Here is a 16,112-nt window from a genome sequence, read left to right as displayed (position 1 = left end):
CTTGGGTTGATTTGAAACCATGATGATGGCTCTGTCCCAAAAGGTGGGTGATGGTCTGTGGCTTGGCCATGGGGTGGGTGTGCCCCACAGCGGGCCATGAGCAGAGAGTTTTGGGGTGGAAGTGCCCCACAGAGAGTCCCATCTGGGAATGGGTCTGGGATGGAAGCGCCCCATGCAGATCCCCGAGCAGGGACGGGTTTCTGTTGGATGTGCCCCATAGAGACCCTCGAACAGGAAGGGGTTCGGAGCGGGGACACCTCTCCGGCTCAGGGTGGCGACATTTCCCGAGGCCATGAGCTGGAGGACCCGGCGCAAACGGTCGCCCTGCCGGGCTAAGGGGCGAGGCGGCGGGAGCTCCCTCAGACGGTGTCGCTCCTTCACCACCTGCTCGAGGAACGGGACGAGGGCCCGGGCTCGGCGCCCTCCGCCTGGGCCTGCAGGCGGCGCAGCGGCCCCGTCGAGCCGCTGCTAGCCCCCGCCCCGCGTCGCAAACCGCTGCGGAGCGGCCGGGTCCGGTGGTGCTGCCGGGGAAGGCGGCGGCGGGCTCGGCTCCCGCTCCGCCCCGCTTCCCCCGCCGGCTCCGCCCCGGAGGCCGGCACGCTGGCTCGCTCCCTGCCTGGGAACATGGCCGAAGTAGGGGAGGACAGCAGCGGGGCGCGGGCTCTGCTGGCGCTGCGCTCGGCGCCCTGCAGCCCCGCCGCGGCGCCCCCTCCCGGGCCGCCGCCCCCGGCCGGGCCGCCCGCCGCCGCCGCCTCCACCGCCGGCCCGGTGCTGGCGCGGCTGCAGGGCCGCGAGTTCGAGTTCCTCATGCGGCAGCCGGCCGTCACCATAGGCCGCAACTCCTCGCAGGGCTCGGTGGACGTTAACATGGGGCACTCCAGCTTCATCTCCCGGCGGCACCTGCAGCTCAGCTTCCAGGAGCCGCACTTCTACCTGCGCTGCCTCGGCAAGAACGGCGTCTTCGTGGACGGCGCCTTCCAGCGCCGCGGCGGCCCGGCCCTGCAGCTACCGCCGCAGTGAGTGGCCGCCAAGGCGGGCCGGGGGCGCGGGGGTGGCGGCACCGCAGGAGCTGGCGGGGCTCGCGGGGCTGGGCCGGCTCCGAAAGAGAGGGGAGAGCCCGGGCCCGTGGGGAGGGACCCGGGGCAAAGCCTGAAGGGGCGGAGTGGGACCCCTCCGTCCCAGGGAGGGAGCGTGGGTCTGGGTGGTGAGGGGCTGAGGGGGAGAAAAGAGACGGCGAGAGATCTGTCGGCCCCATCGAGTAGGCAGTGAGATGCTTCTGCACTGCGTAGGGGACGTGGGTCTGCCAGGAGGAGGGCCTGGGGTGATGGTGAGGGCCCACCGATGATGGAGGAGACAGTGAGGAACTGTGTCCGAAGATGGTGGCTTTGAGGCCCTCCCCACTGGACAGAGAGCCTAAGGGGATGATGAAGGACAGCCTCTGAGGAAGGTGGCCTTGAGGCTCTTCTCAAATCACAGCCTGAGAGGATGGTGTAGTTTGAAGTTGGTCACAGTGTCAGAGTGACCCTCACCTGGTGGAGAGCGCTGGTGGTGAGCGATGTCCACCTGCCTCAGCATCAACAAGGGATGTCCTCACCTTCCTGCCATCCGCGACTGAGAAAGGGGGTGATGTTCATCAGGGCTTGGCCTGTGGCTGCTGCTCCTGAGGGAGCCATGGCCGGGGAAAAAGTGTGAGCCCGACACCTCAGGGTGCTGCTCCAGCACGCAGTCATCTATGGTCATCATCCTCCATACTGGCCTGCCAAGGGACTCATGTTCAACTGGTGGCCCTAAGGAAGTTTCAAAAGGATAAACGAGAGAAGGAGGGCTCTCATTAGTGGGGCAAAACTTGCCTTACCTAGGGCTTGGCTTCCTTGGAAAAAATCTAGTGTAAAAAGTTGGAAAGCACTTTGGCAGAGTGCTTATTTTAGGATTGGCAAGACAGGTGTTGTTCCTGATGTCTCTCTGGAGCAAGAGAAAATAGAAGGCAGTGGGCCAGGCCAGGGGTGATCTTGCTTTCCACTACCTCCAGAAAGCAGGTGTTAAGGTGCCTTCTCTTCTTTGAGCAAAGGGAGCGGCCTGCCAAAGAGTTTTCTGTGCTATCAAGGTGGTGACTGTGCTGTGTTTCAGATAAACTCTCCTCAGAAAGAGGAATGAGGTTGACTTTAATCTCTTTCTTCCTCTGAAAACATGGTTTATGGTTGCTGACTGCTGTCTAACGTCTCCAGAGCTTCACCCCGGGGGCGGCAGCATGGTAGCGGTGGGTGATGTAATTCCAGCATGCATCTCTTCAGGTCATACCTAACTGTGTCTAATGCCATCTCTGAGGGAAGACATGCTGTAAAGGCAGGAGATTGAGTTTTTAAGATGTTCCACTGGGCTTTCAGTTGTTTGTATAAAACATCTGTTTTCATCTGGCAGTTTTTGGCTTTGGTACTGTTTACCTCCTGCACCACGGTCCTGGAGTTATCCCTTTTCCACCAGCCTGTTGCTCAGGGGAGGGTTTTTTAATTACTCATTTCCTCTGCAGGCTGCTTCATTTTGTACTTAGTAATTTAGTTATAACTCCCTAGCCGCTCACTCTCTTAGGCATTTTGGTTTGTAACGTGTTTCACTTTCTAAAAGAGATGTCCTTTAGTGTCTGTTTAATTAATATTGCTTTGTAAAACAAGACCACCCAAAGCCCAAGGCATTTCTATTGTCGCTCCCTCGGGCTCTAGGTTTATCTTTGTGAGCTCTCTCCTCCCTGTCATTCAGCTTCTTCAGTTGGTTAATCATAAGCATTGTGCTTGGAAACTCTCTCAAGCAGCAACTTGGTTACATATTTCACTCCCCTTCCATTTGCTCGTGACTTCTGGAGTTGGATTGGCAATTTTCCTTCAGCACTTTAAAGGGAGGAGTTTGGTGTACAGTTATGAACTCTGCACAATAAGGCATCCTCTTTGCTTGGCCACTGTTAGAGCTACATAAATAAACTCGATGCTCCTCCCTTTCTGACTTCCAGACTAGGAAAATGTTTTGCATCAATCTAAAGGAATTTGCCCCCTTGCTTCTAACAGGTAAACAACTCCTTCCCTTCTGCTGGTCGGTCAAGGATTTGTAACCCACACCAGGGGGTTAAAAAAATCCTGCTGAAGCTTGGTATACATACTTTTGCCTGAGGTTTTTAAACTGTTCTGTCTGCTGTTATCTCCACTCTTGAAAAATCAGTCAATTCCCTTCCAGTCATCCCCCTACACACACAAACACGTACACAAATCCTCCCTCCACCCTCAGTAAACAAAACAAGGTGCTGGTTGGTGCTGTTTCTTTTCCTTAGAGAAGCCTATTTGCTTACAGCCAACCTCACTGCAATTGCCACACGTAGAACAAAATGAAGATGGGTTGTGGTACACAGACTTCACCAGCCACAGTTTATTTCTGAATATTATTTTATGGTAATGCTTATTAGGCTGTTTGACACAGCCACAGCTTTTCCATGTCCCAGCAGAACACAGAGTCTCTTAAATGTCAGGAATTGATGGCCATTGAGTGATTCAGATGAGAGGCCCTTGTGATATGGGGAGCTCTTGCTGATAGTCTTCAAAGAGTTTGAGTAGCTCTCCCCCTTTTTTTCCCCCGTCTCTAAGAGCAGAAATAAGCAAAGTCTGGTTTCTGTTGCACCAATGTAGTCACTGCTGCTGTTACAAAGCTTGTGCATCATGAGATCATGAATGGAAACAGAAAGTTACAGGGGAGAAAAAAGTGTCCTTTGGTTATAATTCATACTATTTGTTAAAAGAATAGATCCTGGGCTTATTGATTTCTTCTCACTTCTCTTTTCCTGGATGAAAGTTTTCTGCTATAAGCCCTCTTCTACATTTAGATGTAGTTATTCTTGACATTTACATAGGATTTTGTCAGGAGGGGTGGGGAAAGGAGGAAAAAGGAAGAGTCTTTGAGACCTTTCTTGAACACTCTGTATACCTCCTTACACAAAATCAGTGGCCTTTGAAAAATTTCCTATCACTTCCTCTATCAATAATCTGCTGTAACCATAATTCCAGTGCTGGGCAGGATTGTTCTATTTCACACCTGTGTTGTTAGGGAAGATTGTATTTCACAGGTGTGATGACATAACCCTGAAGTGTAATTAAACAGTAATGACCAACAAGAAGGGCACTTCCTGGAAGTTAGTGACAGAAGCAAAATAGGTGGAAGAGTGGAAGGTCTGCAATACAGCTCAAGACCCCTTAATTTGTCTAATTAATGCGAGAGCCATGCTGCAGCAGACATTGCAAATAGAAATCAAGATGAAATGGTGGAAGCACATAAAAAATAAGTGCTTTAAATGAAGAATTGATAGGAACTTTTGTTTTTTTTGGCTGTGCTACTGGGAGCTGGAAATCTGTGGATAAATATCTGGGTAGCTTTCTATTAAAACAAAACAAAACACCCAGCAGAAACTCAAGGCTATCAGTAGGATAGGCACAAGATTTGAAAAACTATTCATAGTGGGGGGTGGGGGGGAAAGCATAAGATGCATCAGGAACTATTAGCTGAAGCACTTTTCCTCCTGAAGACATTATTTTTTTCAGATTTCCAGTGTAATCTGATGTTTACAGGGTCAGGTTAATGCTGAATTACTAAGGTTTTCTTTGTTACCTTCAAGACTGACTCCATTTAAAAAAACTAATTGACAATAGCAAGATAGAGACTTAAGAGTAACTAAACTATGCCTCCGCTTTACACAGACATACACTCCCCTCAAATCAAAGGACTTGAACCAGCTGAAAGTTAAGCCTGCTCACCCCAGTTTTAAGCAGCTATGGATCAGGTTTTCAAATGGTCCTAAGTACAAAAGTTCTATTGACTAAAAACTGCAGATGTTGATTGAGCGTGGCCTGATAATAGCACTTGAGCCTTCTGAACTGGAACTCAGTAGGTTGGAAAATGGTGCTTCTCAGGGAATATTTCTTGGGATATTTTCATGTTGCTTCTCTGCCCGTTTGGTAATTTTGCAGTAGTGCTATTAATGGAGCCTGAAGCTGGTGGGTTTCTGTGTAGATACTTCTAGCATGGGATTTCTAAGTGCAAAAATAAGTGTTTAAACCTGCAGTTCTTTTAACGTTTAGGAGATGGAAGGGGGAAAAAAAATGGAGGAGTTCTTTAGTTTAAGCATAAAATACAAGGGAAGTAAATATATGGATATATGAAATGAATAAATTTTTTCCCCCTGGAATCATAGAATTGTTTCAGTTGGAAGAGACCTCTAAGATCGAGTCCAACTGTTTTAACTCTGTGTTTTAATGTATGCATATGAGCCCCATTATAAATTGAAAACTTCCTATGCCTGTGAAGTTTCATTAAGAGCTTGCTGCTTTACCTCTAATGGGATTTTCCTGGGTGCTTAATGAATTTGACAAAACTAATCCAGTACTCTGAGCACGTATCAAGGGGCTGACACACCCCCCCCACCCCCCCCCAACATCTTGTGTGTATTAATCTTTCTGCTTTGTGAGTACATGCATTCACTTCAGTGTTTAGGTAGTTGGGGTGTCTCCACAGTTGGGGTTTAGTAACCAAGCAGAAAAAAACCTGAGAGCTAGATCCAGCAGCCTTTCATTTCCCTTTCAAAGGGAGATTGCGCAGTCTGTGAGGCAGTAATTTGAGGTACAAACTAAAGTTCAAAAAATGGACATCATCAAAGCAAACGGAGATCTGGACATCGTATTGCGGTGTTTTGATGACCTCAGGAACCACTTGGTCCCCATTCTTGTGGTTAGAATGATGTGAGCGTGGCGTGGGGGTGTGTGTGTGTGCGGGCACCCTTACATTTCGGGAGGGAACTGCATGCACATACTAAGGAAATACTTCAACCACATAACCACGACTACAAAACGAGTTGTTTCTGAAATGCTGCCTGTGTCTGTTAACTCTCCTGAACCCCCTCCTGTAGTTCTTAAATGTTGCATAATCTGCATTTGCAACCATTCCCCTCTTCTTTGTTTGAAATGCATCATTCTCTCTTTGCTACAACCTGTGGATGAACGTTTCGCCCTCGCTAGAAACTCGTGTGAAAGCTTTGCCGTCTTAGCGCTTCCTCGCCTTTTTTTTCATGCTCTTATTTGATTTCAGAGACTGTCTTTGAGAACAGGTTTTTTTTTTGGGTGCATGGCAAGATGGTGATAAAGGATTACTTGATTTTAATTGCAGAATTTATGTCAAGTAATAATTTTTGGCAAAGCAGCTCAATTTGTCATGGGTTATATTAAACGTTTAAGGAGAGTTTCCCTCATTATGTGAAACTGCTGCTCGATTTGTTGATTCAAAAATAGCTGTGCTGTAAGTCACATTGTGAATATAAACTGAACTATGCAAAACTCAGTGTGTGTTCTCCTATGTGATCTTTTAAACCAAGCTTAGTTCACTGTAGCTGATGTGCTGATTGTGAAAAGATTAATCTAACCAGAACATGCCCCACTTGTGCATTCTTGTGCAGAGTCTCAGCTATAAAGGCTTAAATATAGGTTCAGGTTGTGCTGGTGTAACTTCTTTGTGTTAACACACTCTCAATCATGGCATGTATGCTTAGCTGACTGTGGGATTCTTTCAGTTGGTACTGTTGTGTGAGATGAATGGGTGTGAGTCTTTCCTTTTATGAAAAGAGGAATAAAAATGATGAAATATGTAGTAATTCATATCTCAGTTATTTTGGTGCCAGCTGTGTGAGCATCTTCACTGCAAAGTGTCTCTTTTGACTTCTGGTAACAAATCAACAATTTCCTCCCCCCCCTTTCCAGAAAACAGGACACTCTTGCACTGAGTAACTGAAAGCATGAATGACAACCAGATTAATGTGATTGTTTTCTTTGTAAGCAAGCTCTTAGTAGCTGTGCTTTGATAGCCATTTGGCGTCAGAGCTGTTATGTGGGATGCCAAATTCTCTTGCTCGGTGTTGCAGTTTCCTGGAGGAGTAGATGTGGCAACAGGATGTTGGTAAAGAACAGGAAACTACTTGAATTTGCTACTTATGCCATGCAAATAAAGTCTTACTACCGGCCATGTGTAGTAACTCAGTGTTGACTTCTCTTATTGACAGAAGCAGTTGCAGAATGTGGAGCTTCATGTGTGTGCTTTGTCGGGGGGGCTGCACTGATACTGGAGTAACAGAGGGTACACAGGCTGCTTAGGTGGCTGTTAAACCACTCTTTGAGATTTGACAGTTGACTCCAGCTGGCTTTCTTATTCAGAGTGGATTTCTGCTAGCACTCAGTTCTGTGTCAGTTCTCCTGATGAGCGGGGAGCATCTGGGTGTTCTGCTGCCAGAGCCAAAAAGCACCACAACCAGAAATGCTGATTAGACCCAGCTTCACCTCACTGCCAGTTAAATGTGGATGAGCCAGCTTTCCTTTCCCAATCCAAGTGGAAATGTGGTTTCAAAAAAGAAAACTCATGTACTTCGAGCTGGCAATGTTAATGAAGAAGGAGAGGAATAATCTTACTTGCTTTTATTACAGATTCTTTCCTCTCTTCTTTCTAATATAGCAGTTCAGAGCACAGAAGCCTCTCTCACATGGAGCCATACCTAACACCAGCTTTGATTTATATATCTTTGGTTGCTTCTAGGAGTTTCTAGAGGTTATAGACTCATGGCTAGAATATCCACTTCAGGATTCCTACTTGAAAGAAAGAAAAGTAGGAAAGCTAAATATGCTGTAGGGCATAGTCCATAGTGTGATGGGTGGTTCAAGTCCCTGTTGTCTTAAAATTGCATATGTCTAGGACAGGCAGTAAATGCCTAAGAAGCCCACTGAGCTTGTGCAGTGCTTTCTGACTGCTGAAATTGGTAGCTTTTAAATGTTGGTTTATGCATTTAAAGTGGCTGGTGAGCAGTGATATAACCGACTGGCACAAGAAACAGGGAGAGTCAGAGGTCTAGCTGTCATTTCGCAATAGTTTGTTTTGGACAAGTCTGTAAGATGAAAAAGTGGAAGCTTTTTTTGGTGTGTGTCTTCTGAATGTAGGCTATGAAAAGCCATCTTAATGTACTTCCAGACTCAGTTAATTGACTGATTGTGAGTACAAATTATTGTGTGGTCTTAATATGTTCGCTTCAGTCAACAATTCAGTATTAAGCACTGAACAGTTTTGTCAGGTATTTGTAGGTCTGCCTGTTTCAGTTGACTGCAGACTCCTTATAAAAGCAGATTGAGATGCTTACAGAGCAGATGAATCTCTCACTTAGGTAAATATGAGGAAACCTTTCTACCTGATAGCATATTCCTTGTTTTCGTAGCACAGACACAGTTCCACTAATGTGTGTTCACTCTTGCCCACAAATGTTTTTGGCTTGTAATTCACATCTTCAGTTTCTTTAGAACAGCTCAATAAAATGCATGTGTGCGTTCCTTCTGCATGGCACTTAATTTTTATGAAATACATGTTTTATTGGACAGTAAAACATTTAAGCATCTTAATGGCCTAATTAATACTCTCTATCCGCTTCTGTCTTGTGTATTTTGCTCTTTGTTACCCTGCTGCTCCTTTTTCATGTCCTCCTGCATTTTTCATCATGAAAATTTCAAGCAGTCTTGAGAGAGCAGCCTGTTAGAAGCCTGTTCTTTGAATATTCAGCAGCTCTAAGTAAGATTTGATTGATAGTCCCTTCCCTCCCTACCCAATCTATTTTTAGGCATTTAAAAGCGAGTTTAATTTCTTGGGTTCTCATTTGTTATGTATGCGTGATTTACTTCAGTGGTTTTCCTCCCTCTTTTGGATGTACCAGATATGTAATTTTCATGTTGTTTGAGGACATCTTGACACTTTGGGGAAAAATAATGTAGAAATTAATTGGGAGCTCTGCCTTAGCTGAAGGAGCAAAGATGGACAGACTTTGTCTGGTTCTGTTAGTATACACTGCATGATTGGAATAGGGTAAGTTCTCTTTTAGAACACAATGAGGAGACAAAAAGCCTTGCAGAGGTTTTCTAAGCACTATGGTCAAGTACCTCCCTCCCCTTCTGAAATATAACATCATAGTTGGACCCTTTTTTGTGCTTCATGCCACTTTAAAGAGAGCCTTAGGAAGTGTTCCCACACAAACTCTTTTAATCTTCTGTCTCCCTCAAGGCCACAAACAGAAGCCACCAACATTTTGACTAAGCAGGAGTGGACTCCCTGCAGAGCCAGTTTGTGCACTTGCTAAAGGAATTGTTCTTGAGCAACTTAAGGCCTTTCCTCTCTCGAGGGCATAAGAACTATGGACTCTTAAACCCTCCGAATCCTGATTGTGTGGGAGGAGAAAAGGACGAGACCAGAAAGCAAATGGTGTTTCCACCTGATGGGTAGCCCAAAAAATGTTTATGCTTTTCATATTCAGTTTGAGGTGTAGCCCAAACTACTAAGGGTAGACTCTTGGTGTGGGAGATGTGCCAACTGCTATTTATTTATTGATCTCTTTCTTTTTTTAATTGTTTCAGGGCTTGCATAACCTGGTGTACCTTGGCTTGGCTGCCTGCCCACCATGCGTAAAGGGGTGGTGACTGTCAACAAGCCTGGCAATTGGGTGGCTTTTCCTCCTTCTGCCTTGTCCATTCAGCTGTGTAATTATTCCCTCTCCTACCGTGTATCCCTCAGACATTGTCTAATGAGCACTGGGCAGACCTGCAGAGGAAGGCAAAGGCTGGTACATGCTTTGCTGCTAATGTCTTCCTGTATGGGATATTAAGGCAAGGACTGAAGTTTTCCCCAGGCATTCTTAGGAGAAAATTCCTAATGTGTAGTGGTTCAATGAAAGTGTTGCTAGCATTCTGTTGTTTGTATAAACAAGGTCTATGCAACCCGGCTGGTAGAAATAGGCGCAATCAAGTAGTTTAGACTTGCACAGGGTCTGTTTACAATTGAGTGTCCCAGCTCAGTGCTTCCCTGCAGACAGAACCACAGAGTGAACTTGGGAAACAAAATTGTTTTGCTTGACAGCGCGGCCAGATCTGAGGTCTTTTAGTGACAAGCAGTTGCATCCTTTTTTCCAAGTGGTTCGCAGTTTCTTCTTGGTTTCACCCTGTTTTCTGCTCCACCAGGTAGTATTGCAAGTATGAGAACTCCTATTAAAAGAAAACCTGTAGCAGAAAAGGGGTAGACTCCTGGTCCCCAAAATGTTGATATTGCAAACTATGAAGCTTGTATGAAGCTTCTGGGTAAGGTCCATCTGTTAAAATAAAACATTTCCATAATTCAGTGCACTGTCCTGAAGCAAAGGAAGGGGAGCATTAGGATGTGCCAGTAATACAACAAGTTAACTATCTGAAATTCCCTGGTTTAAAAATAATGAGTCTGCTGTAGCAGCAGCTTCCATATGTAGTTGTTTTGCAAAAGTCATTGTCACTTCAGTTGGCTAAACTCCTTCCCAGGAAGCAGCCCCTCGGTGTGGCTGTAGATGCTGGCAGGATTGAAAATGTCTTTAGAATTTGGGGATTGTTTTGCATCATTTGCAATCTTAGCCATATCCTGCTAGGTGGACCTTTCATAAGCCAGTCCAGCCCATCTTCTGAATCACAACAAAATGATTTGCTTTTCCTCTTGTTTAGTAGGAAGATTGTGCCTGGTTGTTTTCTTCTAACCTTTCTTTTCAGTGTCAGTATTTTGGAGGCTGTAGGTAGATGTCACTTTGTAGACATTTCTGTGAGAGATGCCCCTTGATCCCAAATGCTTTTTTGGCTGCGAGTCCAGAAGATGTCAGCTCTTAAAACATTTAAATTGCCCTCAGAGCCACTTTTAAAACAGTCATCCTGGCTTTCTCTGCTGGGTATTGAATGGATTGTGAAATGTCTTCAGAGGGAGTGGAACGGACTTGAGCGAACGTTTCGCAAAGCCTGACTCCATATGGATCACTTTTTATAACGCACATAAATAGTACATTAGCTCTTTCAAATCACTTTCTAAATGAACTGAACCAGCCTCCTAGGAAAATACATCATAGTCATGCTCTGCATGTTCGAGCCCTCTTAGAGCGTCTGATTGAATTCAAAGGTTAGGAGCATCCCACACGCAAGCTTTTTCTGGCATATGTATGTGGGAATTAGGATCTTTTCCCGAGCCTTACAGAGGTGATTTTGTTTTGCATGGCCTTTGCTAATGTCTTTATAGGTAATTACTTAGATTTGGAAGGGAAAGTCTTCTAGATAGCTCCTGAGACCTTTCAAGGAGATGGACTGGCTCCTTGAAAGCAAATCCTATGGTGGCGAATGGCCCATTAGAAGAAAGTTGATGGCGTTGCAAATGAGGCTTACAGGAGAATTAAACTGTTGTAGTGTATCCAACAAAGATGCTGAAACAAATGGCCCCCTTTGATGCTTGATTTTTTTTAATGAACTGATCTTTTCAAATGGCTAATTTCTCCTCCTCTTCCAGAGTATAAAAAAATTCTCAGGGTTCTGAATACTTGAGGTAATAAAGGAAGAGTCTTCCCGAGAAGACGGGAGATAGTATGAAAAGAGGATTAGAATTGAAGCTGCATGTTGCCTGTGGCAGCTGTGGCCACATTTCTGTGGTGGAAGGGGCAGGGTCTGCCACAAGCTGGAAATTCCCCCTGTGCTGAGCAAAGTTTTAAAATGCTTGATGTTGAGTTAGGTGTGGAAATGAATAACCAGTGCTACTTGCAGAGACCAACTGTGGCACTGCAGTTAGTTCCATGCTGTCACTACATATTTAGTTCTCGGTGTACTGCTTAATGCCTTAACTGAAAATGGAACTCTTTGTAGAGGCTGTTAAAGGGAAGTTGCCCAGAGTGTGGGTGCAGGTGGTGCTTTTTTTGGCACTGAGGTAGGTGTTAATTGTGGTTTGTGATCGAAGGAGAAACATACTTAGGTAAATTTTTCTACCAAGATGGGCAAAGAAAATAGTTAATACTGACCTTTTTCATTTTAACCGAGATGAGTGTGAGAAGCAGAAGCTTGGAAAGCTTCTCTGAAGGCCTCTCAAATTTCACTGAAGCAAGGGAGGAATGAGTGATGCTGGTGATGGCCATGCTCTGCTGAGTCACTTCTTGTGGTCTCTGCTGTGGTAGAATAGAGGCCAGACTTAGGCTCTTATCTTAAAGTTGGTCTTGGAGGGGGTAAATACTCAGTGCCTTGTAAGTGGGGGCTAGGCAGCCTATTCTGGTGCAGAAACTGTGGGCAAATGTGTGTGTTGTAGAGGCACATGTATTGGTCATTGCTGTGACATCTCTTGAACACCAACTCCATGTCAGACTGACTGCTCACTGCCTGCTGCTGACAGAATAGTCATGGTCCAGGGATCGAGTGTCATAACTGAGGCTGAGTGCTGTGGTTTGGCAGTACTCCCCTGGGACTGGGGAAAGCAGGACATGAGAAGCCCTACAGGAAGGTGAGATGCTTTATACCTATGAGCACTTGGCAAAGGCCAGGCAAAGCTTACTCCTGGTCCAAGACTTTATGCAGTGTCTGCCAGAGGAGAGTTTGCCACCACCTCCTGAAGGTTGAGTGTAGGACGAGGGTGGTGGCAGCAGAATGTAGAGATGAGTATCATCCCACTTTGTTTCATACAAGTTGCCTTGCGTTGTGCATTTGAATTAACTTAGCGGGACAGGGAGTTAGCGAGGGGGTGGATGGAATAACCTTGCTTGTCACTCTGGTGTGTATTGTGTTTTTTCAATAGCATAAAACCTTGGCTGCTGTCAGGCACACACTTGAGGAATATTAATCTCCACAGACTACATTTTCCCCCCTTTCTTCTGTTCCACTCCATGCATGTGCCAATTCAATCTGTACTTTAGCCCTGTTTAATGTATATTTTCTGGTAGGGTTGGGATTTTGTTTTGCTTTGGCTTTTTTCCTTTGAAACATCTCACTAGGATCTAAAATGGAGCTGGTTATGAAAACTGAACACTAGGATATGGTATGTAGTTCTTTGCCAGTGTTGTCAGAGCGGCAAGCACATGAAATGAATTTCTGTGTCTTTTAAATATGCCCCAGACTGAGCTAAGTGCTGTGCTGATGAAGAGTCCCCCAGAGCTTTGTGGAAGTGCTGGCATGAGATACATCTTTGCTCTGTCAAAGCAGGGGTGGCAAGTGTGGTGTTGATTCTTTCAAGACAGACACTAGCTGAACAGGACTGAAATCCCCACTTTCAGGGAGCCCATTTTACAGAGGTCTGTAGAAGTCAAGAATGACTAGGCATTCTGAAGCATTTGAACTGGGTTTATAAGAGGTACTTACTCTGCCACCCAGTCTAAGCATATCTAGCCCCTCATGAGAGGTTCTGCAGGTCTTAAGTGTACATCAACCATGGCAGCAAGGTGGGCTGCACTTGTGGAGAAGGACAATTGACCCTGCCCCTGTGTTGATTTTCATGGTGCTAGCACATGCAGTAAGCAGGAGAGGAGGTAATTTTAGCTTGATTAGCACCACAGAAGGGAATCAAGATGACTGCATTGTAAATGGCAGTGGGATGAGATCAACGAGGGGAGTTTATTTCCATGTATCTAAGTGGGTGTTCTGAGCAATTGAATTTTTCCTTTTCTGTTTGTTTTTGGGAGAACCAAGAATGTTAATGCAGTTAGTCCTTGAAATCCTTCTGTGGTCTCAATTCTGGATACTTGAACGCTGTTGGATGGTGGTTGTTTTAAATTAACACCAGGTGCCTGTATTCTGTTCCTTAGCAGTTCCTTCTTGCTCTGCTCTCTGTTACCTGGTTCAGCAGCAAGTGGCAAGCAGTTCTCAGAACTGGACTCTCAGTTTTTCTTCTGCTCACCTTTGTTTATATTCTGGAGAATGTTCGAAACTGTTTATAATTAAACAGTGCTCAAACAACCAGGTTGAGAATTATTGACACAAAGGAGGCTGGGAGGAGGGAGTTGCTGGCTGGTCATCTGTGTCTGTTTCCAGCTACAGTGATGATGTTGAGGTTGTACACGTGTTTGTGCAACAGCTGTGGTGCGTCAGGCTGTGTGGCAGTTTGGGCTGGGTGCCTCCTGCTGCTGCCATACTGGGCCCACAAGCACAGCAGCAAGAAACTGATCCCTGTCAGCAGTCCTGTTTCCCTTGTTCAACATAGGAAAAGCTCAAGCAAGGAGTATATATAGGTGATGTCCAAGCTTCCTCTGGAACTTGGGGTTCTGAAAACATCCCATGGCTCTTGAGCAAAGGACCACTATTCTTCTCAGTGGGAGAGGCTTGCACAGCACTGAGGAGGGCGATCAGGCTTTGAAACATGGTAATAGGGTTATGACCTACAGGAGTTTTTAAGCAGGGATCCTTTTAAATAAGGCAGACACCTTAAAAGGTGTCATATGGAAGACAAAGAGCTTCAAGATGATCTCTGAGGTCTTTTCCAGCCTTATTGATTCCGTGATTCAATGGTTTTAAGGTGGAAAGTGAGCACCATTTAGGAGAATATATTCAAATGAATCAGAGTTAGCAAAAAGGTAAGTTATAAAAAGCCTCCATCTTTTCCAAAGCTAAAGAAATCTGTTTCCTGGCCCTGATTAGTTACATACAAACTGGAGATGTTAAATAACTGTTTAGCCTTTATGCAGTGTGCTGGGTTTTGCTTGCTTATTTTAAAATCACAGATACTGATGATCTCGGGCTTGATGGGGGGGAAAAAATGGAATGCTGACAATATACTAACAAAAATCAACAGATTGATCATCCTAATATGGAAAGGGATTTTTGCAGTTACAAGACTTGATGATGAAAGTGAGATACACACACAAATGGTGCACTTAATTTGCATTTTCTCTGATGATCAAATGTTTGCTGCTTGGTGAAGAAATGGTTAAGACCTTTGCAGGCTCGAATACCTGATTAGAGCAGCCGTGGTACACAGCCTGTTGTGTGCTACAGAGGCTCTTAACTGTTGTTATTTTTATGTATACAACCACACACACAACAAAATAAGATAATGGGCTTGCTGTGTGTTACAGATGCTATCAGGCACCTGCAGTGCTGATAGCGAAATTCTCTGTGTTGGCAGCCAACATCACTTAAACAAAAGCATCGTCTGCTCTGTGCCAGCCTCCTTCTTCAGCAGCAAACTTTCATATCGAGTTTTTAATGTCAGACCACTCGTTCTGGTGCTTAAAACACCTCCCTGTTCCCAAACTTCAAAATAAACAATAGCTTTATGGTTAATTTCAGGCTTCAAGGACAGCTTACTAAACGTTCGCCACAGGGAGCTAGCTGTTGACATCCCTTGAAATGCAACTGCAAGGTTTTTTCTCTGCTGTCATTCTACTGCAAGGGCTGATAAATGAGATGGACTTTAATTGACTGGCAGAGTGGTGTTGGGTTATGACATGGCTTACCATGTGACGCACAGGAAAAAGCTCACTGTGTCTTAAGTTTGCCCAGACACATGAAGTTGTTTATAGTAAGGTCTACACAAGAGAACAGAGCAGCTTCTGTAATGGTGTGGTAGAAATAGGGCCAGAATTCACCTTCAGGAGACTTTAATTAAATACAATTTAATTCAGCCAAAGAAAACCTCAACCAAGATTGAGGAAAAGATAGATGTCACTGATACTGCAGATGTAAAACTGCATCTGATTTTTGTGGGTATAGGTAAGATCTTCAAGGCTTAGGTGTTTCACACGCTGGCAGACTTGAGTTAGAGCCTGTGATGCTTCAGGTTGGCTGTACTCCATGTATTCTGCCCTACGTGCTGCTGAACTGCAGCTTGCTTGTTTGTAAAGGAGTAGGAGTGCTCAGGAGGGGAAGAAGAATTTGTCTTTGATAGTGAGCCCTGTGCCTAGCACTCCAGGTTTGGAGTGAATGGCATATTTTGAAGTTGGCTCCACTGTTTTGAAACAGAAAGCTAATTGAGGTATCATCATAGCAGCACTTCTTTGTCTCTCTATGCCTGGTTGATGGGCACCAAGTAGCTAACATGTTGTCTTTTCATGACCTTTATGGTGGGCTTTACAGAGTCACTGATCAAGGTATCAAAACTCTGCCTTCATAGAATCAATAAGGTTGGAAGAGACCTCAAAGATCATCAAGTCCAAGCTGTCACCCAAGACCTCATGACTACTAAACCATGGCACCAAGTGCCTTAGTCACTGTTTCCCTCTGCAGCCAATAATAGCCTGTTAGTGATACTATTTTGATTATACC

General features: G+C 45.2%; 1 protein-coding gene across 1 annotated transcript in view; it reads left to right on the top strand.

The window, feature by feature from the left end:
- Positions 1–624: 624 nt before the first annotated feature.
- The window catches only part of FOXK1 (forkhead box K1), a 57,523-nt gene continuing 42,035 nt past the window's right edge, over positions 625–16,112 (top strand). The window contains exon 1 of the mRNA XM_068146636.1: positions 625–1,016. Coding sequence (XP_068002737.1) covers positions 625–1,016 — 392 coding nt within the window. The remainder of the gene's footprint in view (positions 1,017–16,112) is intronic.

Source organism: Melanerpes formicivorus, unplaced genomic scaffold (assembly GCF_026170545.1).
Source record: "Melanerpes formicivorus ecotype bairdi unplaced genomic scaffold, bMelFor1.0.p_v2 SCAF_14, whole genome shotgun sequence".
Taxonomy (NCBI): domain Eukaryota; kingdom Metazoa; phylum Chordata; class Aves; order Piciformes; family Picidae; genus Melanerpes; species Melanerpes formicivorus.
Note: the sequence above shows the minus strand (reverse complement) of the source record. Positions and strands in the feature narration are given on the sequence as shown.